Source organism: Sapajus apella, unplaced genomic scaffold (genome assembly GCF_009761245.1).
Source record: "Sapajus apella isolate SASKATOON/1434 unplaced genomic scaffold, GSC_monkey_1.0 scaffold6, whole genome shotgun sequence".
In the NCBI taxonomy this organism is placed as follows: Eukaryota; Metazoa; Chordata; class Mammalia; order Primates; family Cebidae; genus Sapajus; species Sapajus apella.
In genome coordinates this window covers 72,467,139-72,484,477 of record NW_022436946.1, presented here as the reverse complement: position 1 = coordinate 72,484,477, position 17,339 = coordinate 72,467,139, and the positions used below count along the sequence as shown (strand labels likewise).

Below are 17,339 nucleotides of genomic sequence, written 5' to 3'. Positions count from 1 at the left end.
GGGATTATAGGCGTGAGCCATCACACAGGGCCACCACTAACTATTTTATAATTGAAATTCAACTAGGCTTGTCTGATTATTAGCTACAAGTCAGTCTAGAAATGATAAATTAGTTGAACTTAGGAGAAAACTGAAATATAGGCACAACAGCTTTCTCTGAATATCAGTAAAGAATGAGAAAATATCATTTACAAATCTCTATTTTCTCAATTTCTGTATTTTAAGTCATCAAAAATTAATTTCTTAAAACATTATTTACATTACTAAAAATCAAATGAACTGAGGGATACATTGCCCAGAGGATAGTCTTACTGTATATATTTAAAAGTATTCTTAGATTATATGGGAAAATGGGAAGACTGCAATAGAAATATACATGAAAGAAAAATTTCAAACATCTAATAAACATAGGAGAAATGATTTTTCTCTGCCTTTTGGCAAACTCTAGAATAAACAGTAATATTCAATATTGATAAGTATTGCAATGAGGCAGGCTCTTGTCTTTTTTGCCAGTGGGTTATTTAAATCGTAACAAAATTTCTGGAAAACAAATTTGGCAAAATCTATTAAAAGCCTTAAAATCCATAGTCTTTGATTTAGTAATCTATTTTGAGAAATTAGTAATTTGACAAAGATTTATGTTTAAATATCTTAATTAAAACACTGTTTGCAATGTCAAATACAATAATGCAATGGTTAAGTTGATGACAGCTGTATGGATGCAACAGAATGTTGAAAGTCATTAAAATGATGATTTTAAAGAAGTTTTAGTGGAACTATAAAATATTCTTTATATCAGGCTAAGTGGAAAAAAATGATACAAACTCTAAGTAAATACAGTCTCAGTCATATGTGTATATAATAGAAGAAAGAAGGCAGAAAATAGGCAGCGAATGTTCATGATGGTTGCTTCCAGACCAAGGTATTGAGTGGTTTTACCTTTATTTTTTTCTACATTTTTCAAATTTTATACAATAAATTTAAATTATTTTATAAGGTTAGAAATATAAGCCGGTTATGGACAAGGGAGGGGAGTGTCACACACCGGCGTCTGTTGGAGGGGAATAGGGGTCGGACAGTGGGGTTAGGGAGGTTGGGGAGGGATAACATGGGGAGAAATGCCAGATATAGGTGATGGGGGGATGAAGGCAGCAAACCACATTGCCATGTGTGTACCTATGCAGCAATCCTGCATGTTCTGCACATGTACCCCAGAACCTAAAGTGCAATTTTATATATATATATATATATATATACACACACATACATACATATGAAATAAATAAATAATATAAGCTGGTTTTCAGAAAGTAAATTATAAACATTAACTTCAATTAGGAATTGTTCTGTAAATAACATGATTTCATGATTTGAATTAAAGTTCAGAAGCAAAGGAATGAGATCTAAGCTTACCTGTTGAAACCGCAATGGTTTCACCAGGCTCTCCCAACATCTTCTCTGTGGATATTTCATCTTTTCTATTAGTACAAAAAAAAAAAGAGAAAAAATAGTATAGAAAAAAATAAGAGATGGTAAAAAAGAACTTGATGACAAAAGGTAACACATTTAAATTTCTTATATTGAGTAGACATAAAAGTTATATGAAAATCATAGTTTAAAACTGGATTTACCTATTTTTAAATTACAGAAGTAATATTTGAATATATTCCCATTGATGAAAACTTAAAAATACTCTCCAAAATGGTTATGTTTGACTCCAGTGTTTTCCAGAACTGTCCTGGCTTTGTGTGGTCCTGGGGTTCTGTGGTAGGCAAAGCTGGTCTTTGGGGCCTAATGGATTATCATTCCATTGCACTTACACCGTGTTCTGAACATCAGAGATAATTGATGACATGATCTGTGACTGAAATATTCTTGCTAAGATCTCAGACACTCAAGCTTGCATTTCCAGAGTGATTAAGCTTATCTAATAAAGTAATTCTTGTTACAGTAATGTGAAAGAGGTGGATTTCTGGGTAATACAAGTTTACTAAATCTGTATTCTGAGCACAGCTATTGCCCGTAATGGTAACCAGCCAGGAATTTGGGATTAGGTTCTCAGTGCCATGGAATGATGGTGTGTAAGAGTTTCTAGGAGCAGATCCAAGGTCATGGTGGTAGAGCTCTTTGTGTATAATGTTGGCCCATTCTAACAAGCTTTATTTAGAAAGGAGTGCTGGTGAGACAGCCAGGTGGGAAGAGGTCCCCTAAAAACTCCAGCTGGCCTACCCATGGGGTGGAGTCTTGGGAAGTTTGCGCAGTTTGTAGGGGGGAGGAGCCTGGCCCCTCCTCTTCCTGTGTGGAACCTGGGATTCAAGCTGCATGCGGGAAGCACTCCAGCAGAGACTCTGGCCTAGCAGGAGTCACTGTTTCCCCCTTATCTTCCTTTTCACCCAGTAAAACCCTGCTTTACTCATTCTTCAAGCCACTTGTGAGTCTAAATTGTCATGGCCACGTGACAGACAAGGACTCTGTCTTTAACCCTGTCTTTAGCTGAACCAAGGAAAAGGCCTGTAACATTTTTGGCACCCAAATGGGGCTCAAGAAGTGGTGAGTGAAATGGGGACTCAAAACCTCTCACTGTTGCTTCTAAGCCTTTTCATCCTCAAATTTTTGAGGGTGGGGGAAACCATGCTCCCATACCCTGGCACTCCTGGGCCTTTTCATGGCCCTTTCCTTCCTTTTTCAGGATTGACCAGGGAGCAGCAGCTCCCTGCTGCCCTCCCCTCACTGCTGGGGCTGGGACGCATGGCCGAAGGGTCCCACACAGCTGGCTGGCTTGTTCCCAGCCGCATGCCGCAGCAGCCCTCCCCTTCCCTGGCCACAGGGTTCGGCTTCATTGAACAGTAATTAAGCTTTTCTCCCTGGTGGAGGAACTTGCATAAGAATAAGAGGTTTTTTCCCCAAGCATTTTTAAACTTTTTTTTCCTTTTCTCTTCTCCATCCTGTAGGCAGTTAGCCTTTAAAGTTCTTTTTTCCCCTTTACTAGACCAGACCCCCACCCCAACAATTATCACTGTATTCTCTGCAAAGTTTTGGTTGTAAAATCAAACCTCCATCTTGTTGTACATCTTGAGGGCATGGCTTGTAACTCTGGTGGCAAGGCTTTGTTTAGCAATTCTGCCTTATAGGATGAGCCCTCTCTGGTTTGACATCTGCATGTTTTTCTAGATCTGTCTCTTAAATGGCCCTATGCAGTGACTGGGTTTTCCGTCGCCTGTCTGTGTGTATACTGTGTGTGATGTCTGTCAAAAGAGCTCTAATTAATTTGGCCTAAAGAAAGACAAGCACTTGAATCTAATTTTTCTTAAAGGAAGTTAAAAGCTGTGGTACCTTTCAGTGCAGGTGACTTTAAACTTTGAGAAATAAAAACAGCCATAAAAATTATTGGTAAAATGAAGGTGTCATTAAAATGTAAATAGGTGAACTAAGCTATTCAGGTCAGATGTAAGGTTTGCTAAGTGTTTTAGGTTATAAACTGCTTTTTGGATTTTGAGAACTGTCTTGCTGGCTTCACAATCAGTAAGGCCTGGGGATATATGGAACTAATTACGCCTTAACTAATAAAGACAAACCTGGCTGCAGTTAATACACAATTAAAGTAACTTACCAGGTTTTACCTTAAAATGAAAAACTGTTAGGAGTTACCATTATAACATGTAGTTAAAACTACTAAAAATAGATTTACGTGCAAGTGGTGTATAAACAGTAAAATATGTTTTTATAGTAAAAGGTTATAAGAAGGCATGGAAATGTACACTTTGGCCTAGGTTAAAGGATTCTATTAAATTAGGAAAAAGCTGAAGGTTCAAAGAAGTAGTGGAAGTATTGTGGAAATTAATCTTGCAGAAGAGGTTCTCTCTGTGAACATATTGACTAAATTCAAAAAAGGGTATTATATGGTTTTTCTGTAAATTGAGCATTAAAATAAAACCATAAAAAAGTTTTCTCCAGGCACTAATCTGCTCTTTGGCAAAATTTGTAAACGGTTATAAAGGGTTTTTGCGTCTTTAAGATTTCTGAGTCATCAGTTTGGCACAATAAATAATTTATGGCAATCTGGAATTATATTTCATAATATCGTTATTTAAACATATTTAAAAAGCTTCCCAAAATCAAACTTCAGTTTCAAAATTGTTCTTCCTGACACCTAGCTTTATGAACAGTCCAGAGGGCCCCTGGAATGTCCAGAAAAGAGGTAAACAGGATTATTTGACATATTTAGGTACATGGGATTGTCAAAATGATGTTCAGTCTACTTTAGGTCATATCTTGGTAAATAATGCTAATCTATGTTCCAAAATTCTATGGGATTTCCAAAATTCTATGGGATTTCTAAAATTCTAATGTCTAAATGTATGCTATCAATCATAATTAAGGTTGTTAAGTTATTGTAAACCATGGAGATAACCAAATTTGTCAATTGTGTTTCTAACTGTAACTACCCCGGACATTTTGCTCTTCACAGACAATTGCTATCTTGTTTTTATCCTTTTCAAAAGATGGTTCATAATAAGCTCTAGGACTTTAACAGATACTCCCAAATACAGGTTTCTGATAACTTTGGAGATTGTAACTTTGGAATAAGGAATATCTACAGGACTCATGAAGAGCTGAAATGCTCACGAATATCAAGCAAAACCAGAGTTAAGTAAATGAACTGAACCCAGAAAGCTGAAGCAACCTTTTGACTTTTTCTTGGAATATTGCTCATCCTTGTTTTATTTTTCAGAGTCAAGGAAACATTTTGAACTATTTACAGGCTTTAATAATTAAGTAAGGTATACTCCTGCAACGAAAATTTGGAGCATGTTTGTTTCTCTCTGCCTGATTCCTTTAGAATTTGGAAACTATCTGTGAGTATTCTTGATTTATGGCAATATAGTTGTTTGCATCAGTGCAACAAGAATTCAGTTTTTCTTTTGCAACAAGATACATTTAGAATAACTGGGTACTTTACCAAGGGTTTGACTGGAAGTATATGCTTCCCATTAAGGAGTTAATCTCAACTTACAGAGCCAATAAAAGCCCAGTGGGGAAACTGGCCTCATACCCTTGTCTATGCACTCCCTGTACAGAGTTCCTGACTCATGTTAGTAAAGAATGTCACTGTCTAATAAGTCCAGGCATTCCAACTTTAACTTAGGACCTTAAGATGAGAGGATCACTCAACTCATAGGCATTTAAGGATACGCACCATAGCTGGGATCAGCATTGAAAGGTCTTATCTGAGATTCCTTGTGGAACAGACTTCCATCAAAGCCAATCCAAAAGGCCTATGTAGAAATAATTATTCTTGTTGCACTTTATGCAAATAATCAGGCCAAGTATAAAACTAAAGTCTATTTGCAAACAACTCTGTCCTATTATAATTTTTTTTTTTTTTTTAACAAAAATGAGGACTGGAGAGAGAGAGAAATTATGTTTCAAAACTTATCATCCATTTCTCATTAAATTAGAAATTCATTAGTTTTTTTTTTTTTTTTTTTGACTGAATTTCACTCTTGTTGCCCAGGCTGGAGTGCAATGGTACAATCTCAGCTCATTGCAACCTCCGCCTACCAGGTTAAGCAATTCTCCTGCCTCAGCTGGGATTACAGGTATGTACCACCATGCCCTGCTAGTTTTGTATTTTTAGTAGAGACAGGGTTTCTCCGTGTTTGTCAGGCTGGTCTTGAACTCCCGACTTCTGGTGATCTGCCCACCTCTGCCTTCCAAAATGCTGGGATTACAGGTTTGAGCCACTGTACCTGGCTCTCATTAGTTGTTTTTAAGTTTTTGCCTACATTTTAGACTAACCCTGCTTGTTCCTGTGAACCAACCAGCAATCTCTGGTCGCAGCTCAGAAAGAACAAGAGGGATGGGTAATGTAGAAATCTGGATTAATATTCTAGTGCTGAGCAATTACCCTGCAAATTCTGCCAGGTGATGGAATAAATAGGGTGCCCATCAACCAGAGGTTTCCTTATTAAGGAAGTAAAACCAAGGGAACTAACCAAAGCGAAGCACCATGCACCCAAATCTTAGCAGGGGTAGCTACAGCTACCAGTTATCTTGGTGTGTCACAAGACATCTGTTTCTCTCCCTTGCTGGGGGAGGTCTCAGTTCCACAGATTCACCTTAGCATTCGGCTTATGATAAGGAGACTGCAACCGCCTGAGAAATATTTTTGTCTCAAACTCAATTCCAAGCTTCAGGTATAAGCTCTAGGAGGGAAAACAGGATCTGAGGAATCCAGAGGCAAATGACAATAGGTTAAAAGGCACAGCACAGGTGAGCATGGCTGATACTTGCTGACTAAGCCAACCCCAAGCTTCCTGTTTCATGGATAAAGGCCACATTAATATCTATGGCATAAACGAGGTCTGGGGAATTCCAAGGCTACTGACAGGAACAGGGATAGAGATGTACGTGAGAGCAGCTGATTCCTATTCTCTAGGGCCTTCCTGCTTGATGGGTGCAAGCTGCTCTGGCACTCATGGTGGGACCTGACAAGCTCACTGGGACTCAGGGATGCAAGCATGGACGAGGAAAAGAGGATTCTTCATTCTCTCCTTCACATACCCTGAGTATATGTTAGGGAGAGAAGGAAACCAGGATGCCTGCTCCCCTCTTTCTAGATGCATAGCCATTCATCTTCAGTCTATACCGCTTTCAAATGCATCCTGAACCCCTGGGACTCCTTTAAAAAATGCCTTCCTTTTCCTTTCTCCTCCTCTGTTCTCTCTTCACTGATAGGTAATTGTGTTTTCATACTATACTCTCCTCAGATGCATCTTCCAAACAAGAAAGAGTTAATTTCCGAAGCCTTAAACTGGTTGTTTTAGGATTGGGCTCAGGGGAAAGGAACCCAGAAGCCCAACATGCTGGCAAAAAAGACCATCAGACTCCAAACAGTATTGCAAGCAGAGCCTCAGACAATTGTTCCTTCAGCTGGGAACCTTTAAATAGACCTCAGAGGGAGCTCTGACTGCCATTTCCCCAAAACAGCGGGTCCGTGTTAGCACGAAGCAGTTAAGATTGGTCTTTGTCTTTATTCTTAATCTAACAGCTGTTCAATGTACTTTAGAGGGGAGAATGAGACAGCCAGGTGGGGAGGGGGTCCTTAGAAAAACTCCAGCCAGCCAGCCCACTGGGGTGGAGCCTCGGGAAATTCATGCCACTTGCAGCGAGGAGGAGCCTGGCCCCTCCTCTTCCTGTGTGGAACCTGGGATTCAAGCTTCCCGTGGGAAGTGCTCTACCTAGGCCAGCGTCCCTGTTTCCCCCTTATCTTCCTTTTCACCCAATAAAACCCTGTTTTACTCACCCTTCAAACTATCTGCGAGCCTAAATTTTCATGGCCGTGGGACGGACAAGGACCCTGTCTTTAGCTGAACTAAGAAGTCCTGCAACAGTGGTAGTATTATCTTCTGAAACTCCCTGGAAGGTACGTTACTATAAGTTATTAGGTCCCAAAGCATTGTGTCTGTGTTAGTATAATATAGTAGCAGTTGACCAACATATTTGACCTAATTTTCTGTGGCTCATGATGGGAAGGCCCAGGGAAATGGCTAGGTGTTCTGTTGATTTACAGTACAGTTATCTAGAATTGGTCATAGCCAATAGTGTTACCTACATATTTCTGCTACACCCAATTCCGTCAGATTCTTTTTTTTTTTTTTTTTTTTGAGATGGAGTTTCGCTCTTGTTACCCAGGCTGGAGTGCAATGGCGCGATCTCAGCTCACCGCAACCTCTGCCTCCTGGGTTCAGGCAATTCTCCTGCCTCAGCCTCCTGAGTAGCTGGGATTACAGGCACGCGCCACCATGCCCAGCTAATTTTGTGTGTGTGTGTGTGTTTTTAGTAGAGACAGGGTTTCACCATGTTGACCAGGATGGTCTTGATCTCTTGACCTCATGATCCACCCACCTTGGCCTCCGAAAGTGCTGGGATTACAGACGTGAGCCACCGCACCCGGCCCCTAATCCGTCAGATTCTTAATGTGTAATATACAAAATATTATCAATAAGTCTGCCACATGCTCTGGCCAATCAGAACAGATGTCAGTTGTAAACATGGATGACTACAGTGGTGCACACAGGCCAGATAAAAATTTAGTATCTATAGTGGAATTTGAAATCAGCTATTATTTTTTTTTCCTGGAATTATACTACGTACCTAATAAATGGTTTTTATGGAGATCATGTTTAACTACTCTATGTCAAACATTACAGAACTTATAACCTAGACGATTTGTTTTTTACTTTACAGATCTTTGTTTATAGTAAGCTCTCCTTCCTCTTAATATCACTTTCATCTTCTGCTCTGTCTTGCTGTAAAAAAGAAAATAACTGAGAAGAATAGCTAGTAAAATGCTGGCTATTCCATTAGTTACAAGTCAGCAGTCCACTTTGTGCAGGACAATGTGGGATGATGTTTTCTTACCCTTTATTTAAAGATGTGATTCTGTCACTAGGCTGGCAATCTATACCATCACTGAGGAGCTGTAATTTGGGACGCTGAGCTACTCAGTTTTTCCACTGGCTTTATTTCAAAGTCATTTGAAATTGACAGACTTATGGGTTAGTAAGGTGAGAAAATTATGTGTTGTCTTCTTGGAAAGATTTAAAAGATAATTTCTTTTCTTTCTTTTTTGAAAACAACTTGGTCACCATAGCTAATGTACAATGTTTGTTTCATGTTCCTTTCTTTCTCTCCACCAATGCTGGCAGGCACAAGAATAGATGAAATGCTTCTATTTCTTTTTCTTTCTGGCTTGAGTAATTGTTTCTTATAGTTTTTAATGTTTGTCTGTCAAAATTTGGTATATTCTGTTGATTTTTTTCTTATGGATAGACGTGTTGTTTTATTTTTATTTTTTGAAAATGGAAGCATCAGTAAAGTATTATCCTATATAAATGAGAAGAATCAATATGTCTGTGTTTTGTGAACAAAGGGTAATACTCTAATACTAGGATTTTCCTTAGTCATATTATTTCTCTTGGTAGTCTTTTTAAAAAATCTATAAAAGAGTGGCTTGATAGATATAATTGATTAACAAAGTATATGAGGATTTTGCTCATTTTTGTACAGTAGATGGGAAAATATGAAACAGTTGCTGTCCTTGAGAAGTTTATACTCCTGGCAGGAAAACAAGAGAAAGCAAGGAAGTGTTCAATAAAAATGTAAGTGCCAAACAGAGCACAAAGTCCAAAGCAGGAAGAGATTGCTGCAAACTCAAATAGTCTGTTATGGCATCCTGGTGATGTGGGATTCCACCTGGAGCTTGAAAGAGAGTAGAATTGGATAGATGGAGTGGAAAAGGCAGGCTATTCCAAGCAAGAGGAAAGGCTAGGGTGAGAATTCCAATGGGTAGGGTATGGTTGATTGGCAGTGAAGAAGAGGTAAGATGGCAGCTGTGGAATCACAAATAATGGGAGGCCAGGTTGCAGAGGTCAGGAGGTGAAAAGACTGGATTATTTTGGCTTCTGCCTTAGTGAAGGTTCTAGCAAGAAACAGATGACTGACTCATAGCGAGGTAACTTGTGCAAAGTTCAATAAAGGGATTATTTATGGAGTTGTGTGAAGAGTATAAGAGTAACCACAGTGGAGAGTGCAGTACCCCACAGGGTCAGTAACAGTGGGGTGTTAAAACTATTATTGGAGCCAAGAAGGGTGGGAGGAGACCAGGAGCCAAACATAGAGAAGGCTCTGTGGAAAGAACAGGCTGGCAGGAACTGAGTGGAAGTTGAAGAACGCCAATAGCCCTTAAAGACTCTGCAGGTGTGTGTGTAAATTTTCTGCCAGTATTCTCTCTCTGATCTCTTCCCCCTCACTGACTGGCCCTAACCAGAAGCCAGAGGCAAGGGATGCCAGTGAAGCACTTCTTACCACTCAGCTTCCTGCATACAGAAGTGGGCTGGAGAAGGTCGGGAGTGGATATTCAGAACGGCAAGAGGAAGATGTAGGAATCTTTTGAAAGCCATTGAACAGGACTCGATGTAAAAAAAGGAATATTTCAGACTTAGTAATCTAGCAGCAGTTATGCAAGTTGAGGAGAAAAAGGTTAGAGGCAAGGAAATCTGTCAGGGAGATCAGATTAGACATTTTTCACAGAGTATATTAATAAGGTCCTAGACTAGGTTAGTGGCAAAGGGAATGGGAACAAAGGGATAAATGTGAAAGGCATTGCAAAGTATTGTCAGTAATTCGTATGGCCAAATTTGTGCTTCTCTTTGTAGTAATATCTTCAGATGTTATCATAAGATGTATGTAATTTTTGTGAGTTTGGAGTTTGACAACAATGTGTCTCTTCTTTAATCATTTAATCTAATGAAGGTTTCCTTTTCTCTTTATTTTGTTTTTTGATTTTCTTATTTGATATTCAGTTCTTGTTGAGGATATGACTTAGAGCTTTAGTAATTTAGTTTGAGAGATATTAACACTTTACAGAATACCAAATGAGAGTTCAAAATTCAGGTTGTTCCTTGATTGTATTAAATATTTTCTTGATGTAACTAATAGTTTACCATAAATTCTAAAAATCAAACAATTTTAATTTCTGTATTTCTTGTAAGTGAAGGTACACATTAGATACATATCACATAGTGATGAATTCCTTTTATCTGCAAACAATGCAAACGTCTATCTAAATCTATAAGGTCTATTTATTTTTATTTTATGTACTCATTTATCTTTAGTACATTATATGCATGAATTGTCTGTCAGAATAATCTGCACCAATCAGTGGCTGACATAAAATCCTACAGGTACAATAGCTTAGTCTCACTCCATTATATGATCTTTTTAAAGTCAAGAGCACACACACACTCTATTTTGGGTACTTGCCTCTCAGGGAAACTTCTTTGTTTTATTCTCTGCAAAAAAATAAAGATAAAAAGTAATTTTACCAGGAGATAATGCCAACCAAAAAGCTAAAGTCTATTTTCATTTCCTTCTCCCTTAAATTACACTTCAAGCTTAAACTGACTGTACCATATTATTTTGCAAGAATAACATTTCTATTGGTCTAATCAGATACCTCCAAGCACTTCTCTAAATAACCCTTATGCCGTGGAAACCAATTCAAAAGGCCTAGGGGCTGGAGCCTGGGAACTATTTGGGCAGTGTTCCAGATAACCGTAAGGTGTTTAGGCTCACCTGCTGGAGAAGATCCAGGTGCTCCTGGGAATTACTGAAGTTTTTTCCAATGTCAAAGAGGCAGAAGGTCTCCTGCTGGCAGATGCTGACCCAGTCCTGATATTCCCCCGTGTCAGGGATGCGATCCAGAAAGATCCGATAGGCTTCCCATACTGCTTCCTGACACACTGTAATACAGAGCGATTAGGGGTGGAAAATGGCCATGGCCTAAGAGGGTCTCTGTGCGCAATCCCAGGCAAAGTCTAATAACATGAAAAATTATTTCATAGCTTACGTTGACACACTAATTTATAGTCTCTAAAAGTTAATTCATTTAACAAATATTTATTGAGTACTTAGTATATGCTATGGAGAAAAAGGAAGGCAGGAAAATAGGGACTATGATTGTGTGTGTGTTTGTGTGTGTGTGTGTGTGTGTGTGTGTGTGTGCACGCGCGTGTGCGTGTAAGACTGTAATTTAAAATAGAGTGGTTGAGGAAGACCTCACTATAAAGGTGACTTTTGAGCCATTTGGGGCAAGTAAATTCTCCCAGTTTGTGAGTGCTGGGGCATTGAAGGAACAGGAAGTTATTTATGTAAAGTTTTCTCAAGGCCGGGTGCGGTGGCTCATGCCTGTAATCCCAGCACTTTGGGAGACCGAGGTGGGCAGATCACGAGGTCAGGAGTTCAAGACCAGACTGGCCAACATGGTGAAACCCCATATCTACTAAAAAATACAAAATTAGCTGGGCATTGATGGGTCATGCCTGTAATCCCAGCTACTTGGGAGGCTGAGGTAGGAGAATTGCTTGAACCAGGACCCAGGAGGTGGAGGCTGCAGTGAGCCGAGATCACGCCACTGCACCCCAGCCTGGGCTACAGAGTGAGAGAGACTCCATCTCAAAAAAAAAAAAAAGTTTTCTCAACACATAATTGAAACTAAGTAAAATAATCGGGATAAAATTGGTGTTAAACCTAGTCTCATTTTAGCAATGCACAATATAAATAACGACTAAATGTATATGAACAACGAGGGGAACAAAACCAAAGCAACCACTTTGATCCAGAGGCAGAAGCTAAGGAAGCGTAAGCTATAGACCCTTTGTTTTTTTTTAACACTGATTCCTTCCAAAGCCCTGTTTACAATTTTGCATTTGCAATTTTGTGTTTATAAACATTAACACCCACAAAACTTGAATCTCACCCTGCATTCATCTATCAATAAAAACTAAAACTCTGTGTTTAAATTGATTATATATTAAAAATGATAAACACAACTGAATCCACAAGAAATTTCTTTTTACACATAAATCTTGTAGTCACAAGAAACAAAAAAATGCAATTTCAATTTATGTTCATATTTTGGTTACCAAAAAGTATTTTAGATCAATCAATAACAGATTTTCAAGCATAAACATAAATTAGATTAAAATGGGACTGAGGAGGGAAGTGAAATGGAAGTGTGAGTGTGTGGAGGAAAATCAACCCTATGACATTTCCTACTGTTAAGAAGAGTTTGCTCACATATCTGTTAAAAGAATTTGATGGTAAGTATTGAGTGGCTATGGTAGATTCTACTGGATACATAAGAATGATCCAATTCTAGTTTTATTTTAAATATCCATATTTACAACTCACCAAAATTACATCCTATTTAATAATTTAAACTTGACAAAAACTTCAGATGTCAACGGAAAAGTATGTAAGGGGATCATATGGCTTAAAAGTCGTTTTAGGGACTTAAGTGAGCAAAAACCTTGGAAGCTCTGTTATAAACAATTGTATTACGTTGATTTTTACTTCTAGAGCAATGGCAAGAACTGGAGCCTTTAGGGCAGAGGCTGACACCATCTGACTTACTAAAGAAATGCTGCTGTGCTGAGTAAAAGGGCCATGGGAGGAATAGGGTGAGGCAAGACCAGTCTGGAGACTCTTATGCCTATAAGTTATTCCCTCCCACCCACTTATTCTGTGTCTGATTTCTCTTAGCTTTCTGCTTTAAGAAGAAAATTCCAGATCAATAGAAGCTCAGGTCATTTACTAGCAGCAACCTGACTAGAACCTTCAAGGTAATTGATCTTTTAATGAGTAACCCACAAAGACAGGAGAGGGTGCAGTCTTGTCCACCTCAAATGTGCCATCTGGTTTCTCACATTGGGGGAAATAACGGGGATCAACATGTGGGAGGCGATGGAATATCTCACCTTGCAGAGTTCATCTTTGTGAACTGTCTACTGCTAGGCAAGGATCAAGAAGTTTTAATATCTTTTCTGATACAAACCAGCAACCTGTCTCTGTCCCTTCACCTCTGGTCAATAGTCTACATAATATGCAAGAAGGAAGTGACACTCAGTTGTTTTCAGATTTGTCCAGACAGTAACACTTGTATGTCCAATCTGAGCAAACCAGCTGCCCTTGCTAGCCTTCTTTCCTACATACTGCAAACTCTCTTTGGGGGTGTTATTTTGCTTTTCCATCTTTTTCCAATGGACCTGCCACTTTAATTCAAAACCCATATAAGTGCCAGAGATGGCAAAATACATAAAATAAACTAGCACTGTCTTTGGTGACTTTCATGGACAATATTGAAATGTTGGTGACTTTCATTGATAATATCCACATGTGAAACATCAGGGAAGAAATTATATGATAATTTCTTCTGTTTACAAGTTAGGAACAAACTTGAGTTTGTCACTTTTGGTCCCAGATTAAGACTTGCTTTTATTTCTTTCCTATTTAAGTATTGAACTAATTGTGTTCTTCATTGAGCCTAGCTGCTCCCAGTTGAATCCAAACTCAGACTTGCAGGCATCATAACTGATGTAGACAAATGTATACAGAAGTTCATTTTCCTTGGGGTTGTGTAGCCTGAGGATGCATCACGAGTTATGCAGCGGTTTCTGCAGGCAAGAGAAATATGGTTGGGGAGACTGAGGCTGAGCAGTCAAGTAGGAGGTGTTATTTTTGGTGCATTCATCTTCCTAGTTCTCCTTTCCCTGCTGTCATCTTTCCTACCACAGGTCACAGAACTACACAGACCCATCAAAACCTTCCATAAGGGCCCTGAAATAGCCTCCCCCCTAAAGCACAATGTTTGCAGTTGCTGGAAGAATTTTCTCCCTGTGACATTGTAGTTTATAGGAATCATAATGTTAAGAATGAAATCTCAGACTCTTTCTGAGGGGAAGGCTTTCTTTCTCTGCGGCTCCTTTGATGTCATTTTCCCCTTGGAAGCTTCTCACAAGCCAGGAGGCACAGAATCTTTCCATGATTGGGAACACCAGCCCACAACCCACCAGGATAGTCCCCCATCTCTACTAGGGAAGTATCAAAAAAAACCCTTGAAAGTTGCGGCATCAAAGGACCTCAGGCCTGGGAGGGATCTGAAAACTTCTCACAATTGGACTTTTCTAAACCTTTGATTTGCCTGTTCTGTACTATCCTCCTTTGAACCTACTGAGAGGGACTGCCATGGTGGTTCTAGAGAAATCCAGCACCTTGGTCACCCCCTTCCACCGCCACCCAGTCTTCCTACAGTTGCCAGCCAATGCCTGAAATCAAAGAATGTCAGCCTCTCTGCTGAAGGTCATATCCTAAGTCATTTGATGATGTAGGAAGAACCCCAGGGAGCACAAACCCAGGAGGCCAGGCATGGCTGTCTGTATTGGAAGTCCATGCCTGCAGACAGTTATTCGCAATTAGTATTATGCTAGACCAGTGGAATGTGAAACTGCCCAGCACAGGGTTGTGCACACATTAGAGGGAGAAATAACACACTGGAATGGGAGTCAGGACGCTGCGTTCTACCCTGGTTCTGCTGCCAGCCTTGCCCCTGAACATGCCACTTTAGCAAATCTCAGTTTTCTTATCTGTACAACAGGAGTGTTGGCTAGATGTTCTTTAGATTAGTGCTGCTAGAACTTTAAAGCACAAATGAATTTTACCTGGGGAACTTGTTAAAATGCAGATTCTGACACTAAGTCTGGGGTGGGACCTGCGATTCTGCATTTCTAACAAGTTTCCAGGTGGTGGTGATGCTGCTGATCTGCAGACAACATGGAGCAGCAAGAACTAGGACTCCATCCATCTGTAACCTTCTTTAAGGCACACATAAATGTGAAAGAAATAATTCACTTTTTTTTTTTTTCATTTTTTGAGATGGAGTCTCGCTCTGTTGCTCAGGCTGGAGTGCAATGGCAAGATCTTGGCTCGCTGCAGCCTCTGCCTCCCAGGTTCAAGTGATTCTCCTGCCTCAGCCTCCTGGGTAGCTGGGATTACAGGCATGTGCGACCACACCTGGCTAATTTTTGTATTTTTAGTAGACACAGGGTTTCACCTTACTGGCCAGGCTGGTCTCAAATACCTGAGCTCGGGTGATCCGCCCACCTCAGCCTCCCAAAGTGCTGGGATTACAGGCATGAGTCACCGTGTCTGGCCAAGACCTAGCTTTTGATGTTGGATGTGGGAGACAGACAGAGAGGGAAAGAGAGGGAGAGACACAGGTGAGGTGAGGTGAGGTCTGAAGGGAGGCATCCTATAGCAAGAATTTTGGCTGGGGCACAGAGTTCAGCCTGTAGATTAGCAGAGACACACTTGCCTCTTTTGTATTTGTGCTTTGGGATAAGTATGTTTGTGATTCTACCACAAAGCTCAGAACATTTCACTGTGTTGCTTTTAAGCCCTGGGAAATGAAATAATTTAATGTTTCATTTGATTTAGGAATATGGGCACTTTCTCTCCTAAGTTTGAAAGATGTCAACAGATAATTTAGGAAGAGTAGCAACAAGAACAGTAAGTGGGTTACTCTGTCCAAGGAACACTGCTTTGTAGCTGGGTCTTATTTCTTGTTTCTTTGTGAACCAATTTGTTTTTAAGAAATCTACACTGATGAATAGTAAAATTTCATATTACCCAGGGGCAGCCATAAAGATAATGGACTGTCATCGCTGTGGGGAGAAAAACAATGGTTTGTTTCATCCAGGGAAGCAAGAACGAAAGAGGCAACCTAATCAAGAGTAAAGAGCTGAGAATAAAAATTCAGAGCTAAAAATTTTGATGTAGCAATAGTCTGTTCTAAATACCTGCAGTGAATCCTATTTGTTAATGTTGTAAAGAGTTAGAAGTTCCATGAAAATAGGAATAGTTGCATTCATATTGTGTGATGCAAATACTATATGTATGTCCATCCCTGAGCAAACAATATAGAATTTACCCGGGTCATTATCTGATCAATGTGTAGGCACACTCAAAATTAGCAATTTAGGAATGTCACTGTCTTTTCTCTATTTTCCCAAATTTCTTTGCCTTCTGTGTCCACCAACAAGCATTGGCTGATACCTCAGCACCTCAGAATATTAATATAGTATCCTAGTATTCCAGGACCTCGGAATATTAATATAGTATCCTAGTTTCTAGGACCTCAGAATAGTAATATAGTGCCCTTGATTTTCTATAGTGAGAGTCCTCTTTCTGACTTTTATCCAGTACTTTACACTTTTCTATGGGTGTGGCTTCTTTCAGCAAGCAAATATCTTTTTACTTCCACAGAAAATGAGACACATGAGGAACATAAGGCTTGATATTTTTGAGACTGTTCCAAAACCCAATAAAATCTCTTCAGATTGATTCTACCCGGGCACATCTAACAGAAGTAGACAGCCGAGAAGTTTGCTGGATGTCAGTATTGTGAAACGGGTAGTCAGTTGTCGTAGTGTACAACACATCATAGGCTGGAATTGAACCAGCTTGCTTTAGTAGATGGGCTTTAAATAGAGCAGAGTGGCTCTGCTTTTTGGATGGAAGCAAACATCTAGTGTGATCAAGGTAGAAATCAGTAAAACCCTCACCTTTCACATGTAAGATAAATTGAATTTAGGACTCAGACAAGGTATTTTGCATTATTTGGAGTTACCCGGGGAATTCTAATAGTTGCTACCAAAGATTCGTTTTTCTCTTTTAAAAAAGAAGCCATGAGAATTTTGTCATCCATTGTAAGTAAATGAAAAGGACAGCCACTGATGGCTGTGCTGTGATTAACTCCTTAATGGTTTCTGGGAATGCTATCAGAATCCTGTTTCCCAGTCTTGGGGTAAAAAGTGCACTGTAACTCTGCTAGAAACCACTGTAATTGTGTTATAAATTCTGCTAACACTCCCGCGTTATATCTTGGTAACCACTCTTAATTTGTGTCTCCTTTGCACTTCAACGTGCCTCTAGGCTTC

General features: G+C 39.5%; 1 protein-coding gene across 2 annotated transcripts in view; it reads right to left on the bottom strand.

Moving 5' to 3' along the window:
• IMPG1 (interphotoreceptor matrix proteoglycan 1) overlaps nucleotides 1-17,339 on the bottom strand; it is a 147,202-nt gene that overhangs the window by 107,122 nt on the left and 22,741 nt on the right. For both annotated transcript variants that reach the window (XM_032275469.1, XM_032275468.1), the window contains 3 exons: nucleotides 11,140-11,306; nucleotides 10,828-10,856; nucleotides 1,414-1,478 (listed from right to left, as the gene is read on the bottom strand). In XM_032275469.1, the coding sequence (XP_032131360.1) occupies nucleotides 1,414-1,478; nucleotides 10,828-10,856; nucleotides 11,140-11,306 (261 nt within the window). The remainder of the gene's footprint in view (nucleotides 1-1,413; nucleotides 1,479-10,827; nucleotides 10,857-11,139; nucleotides 11,307-17,339) is intronic.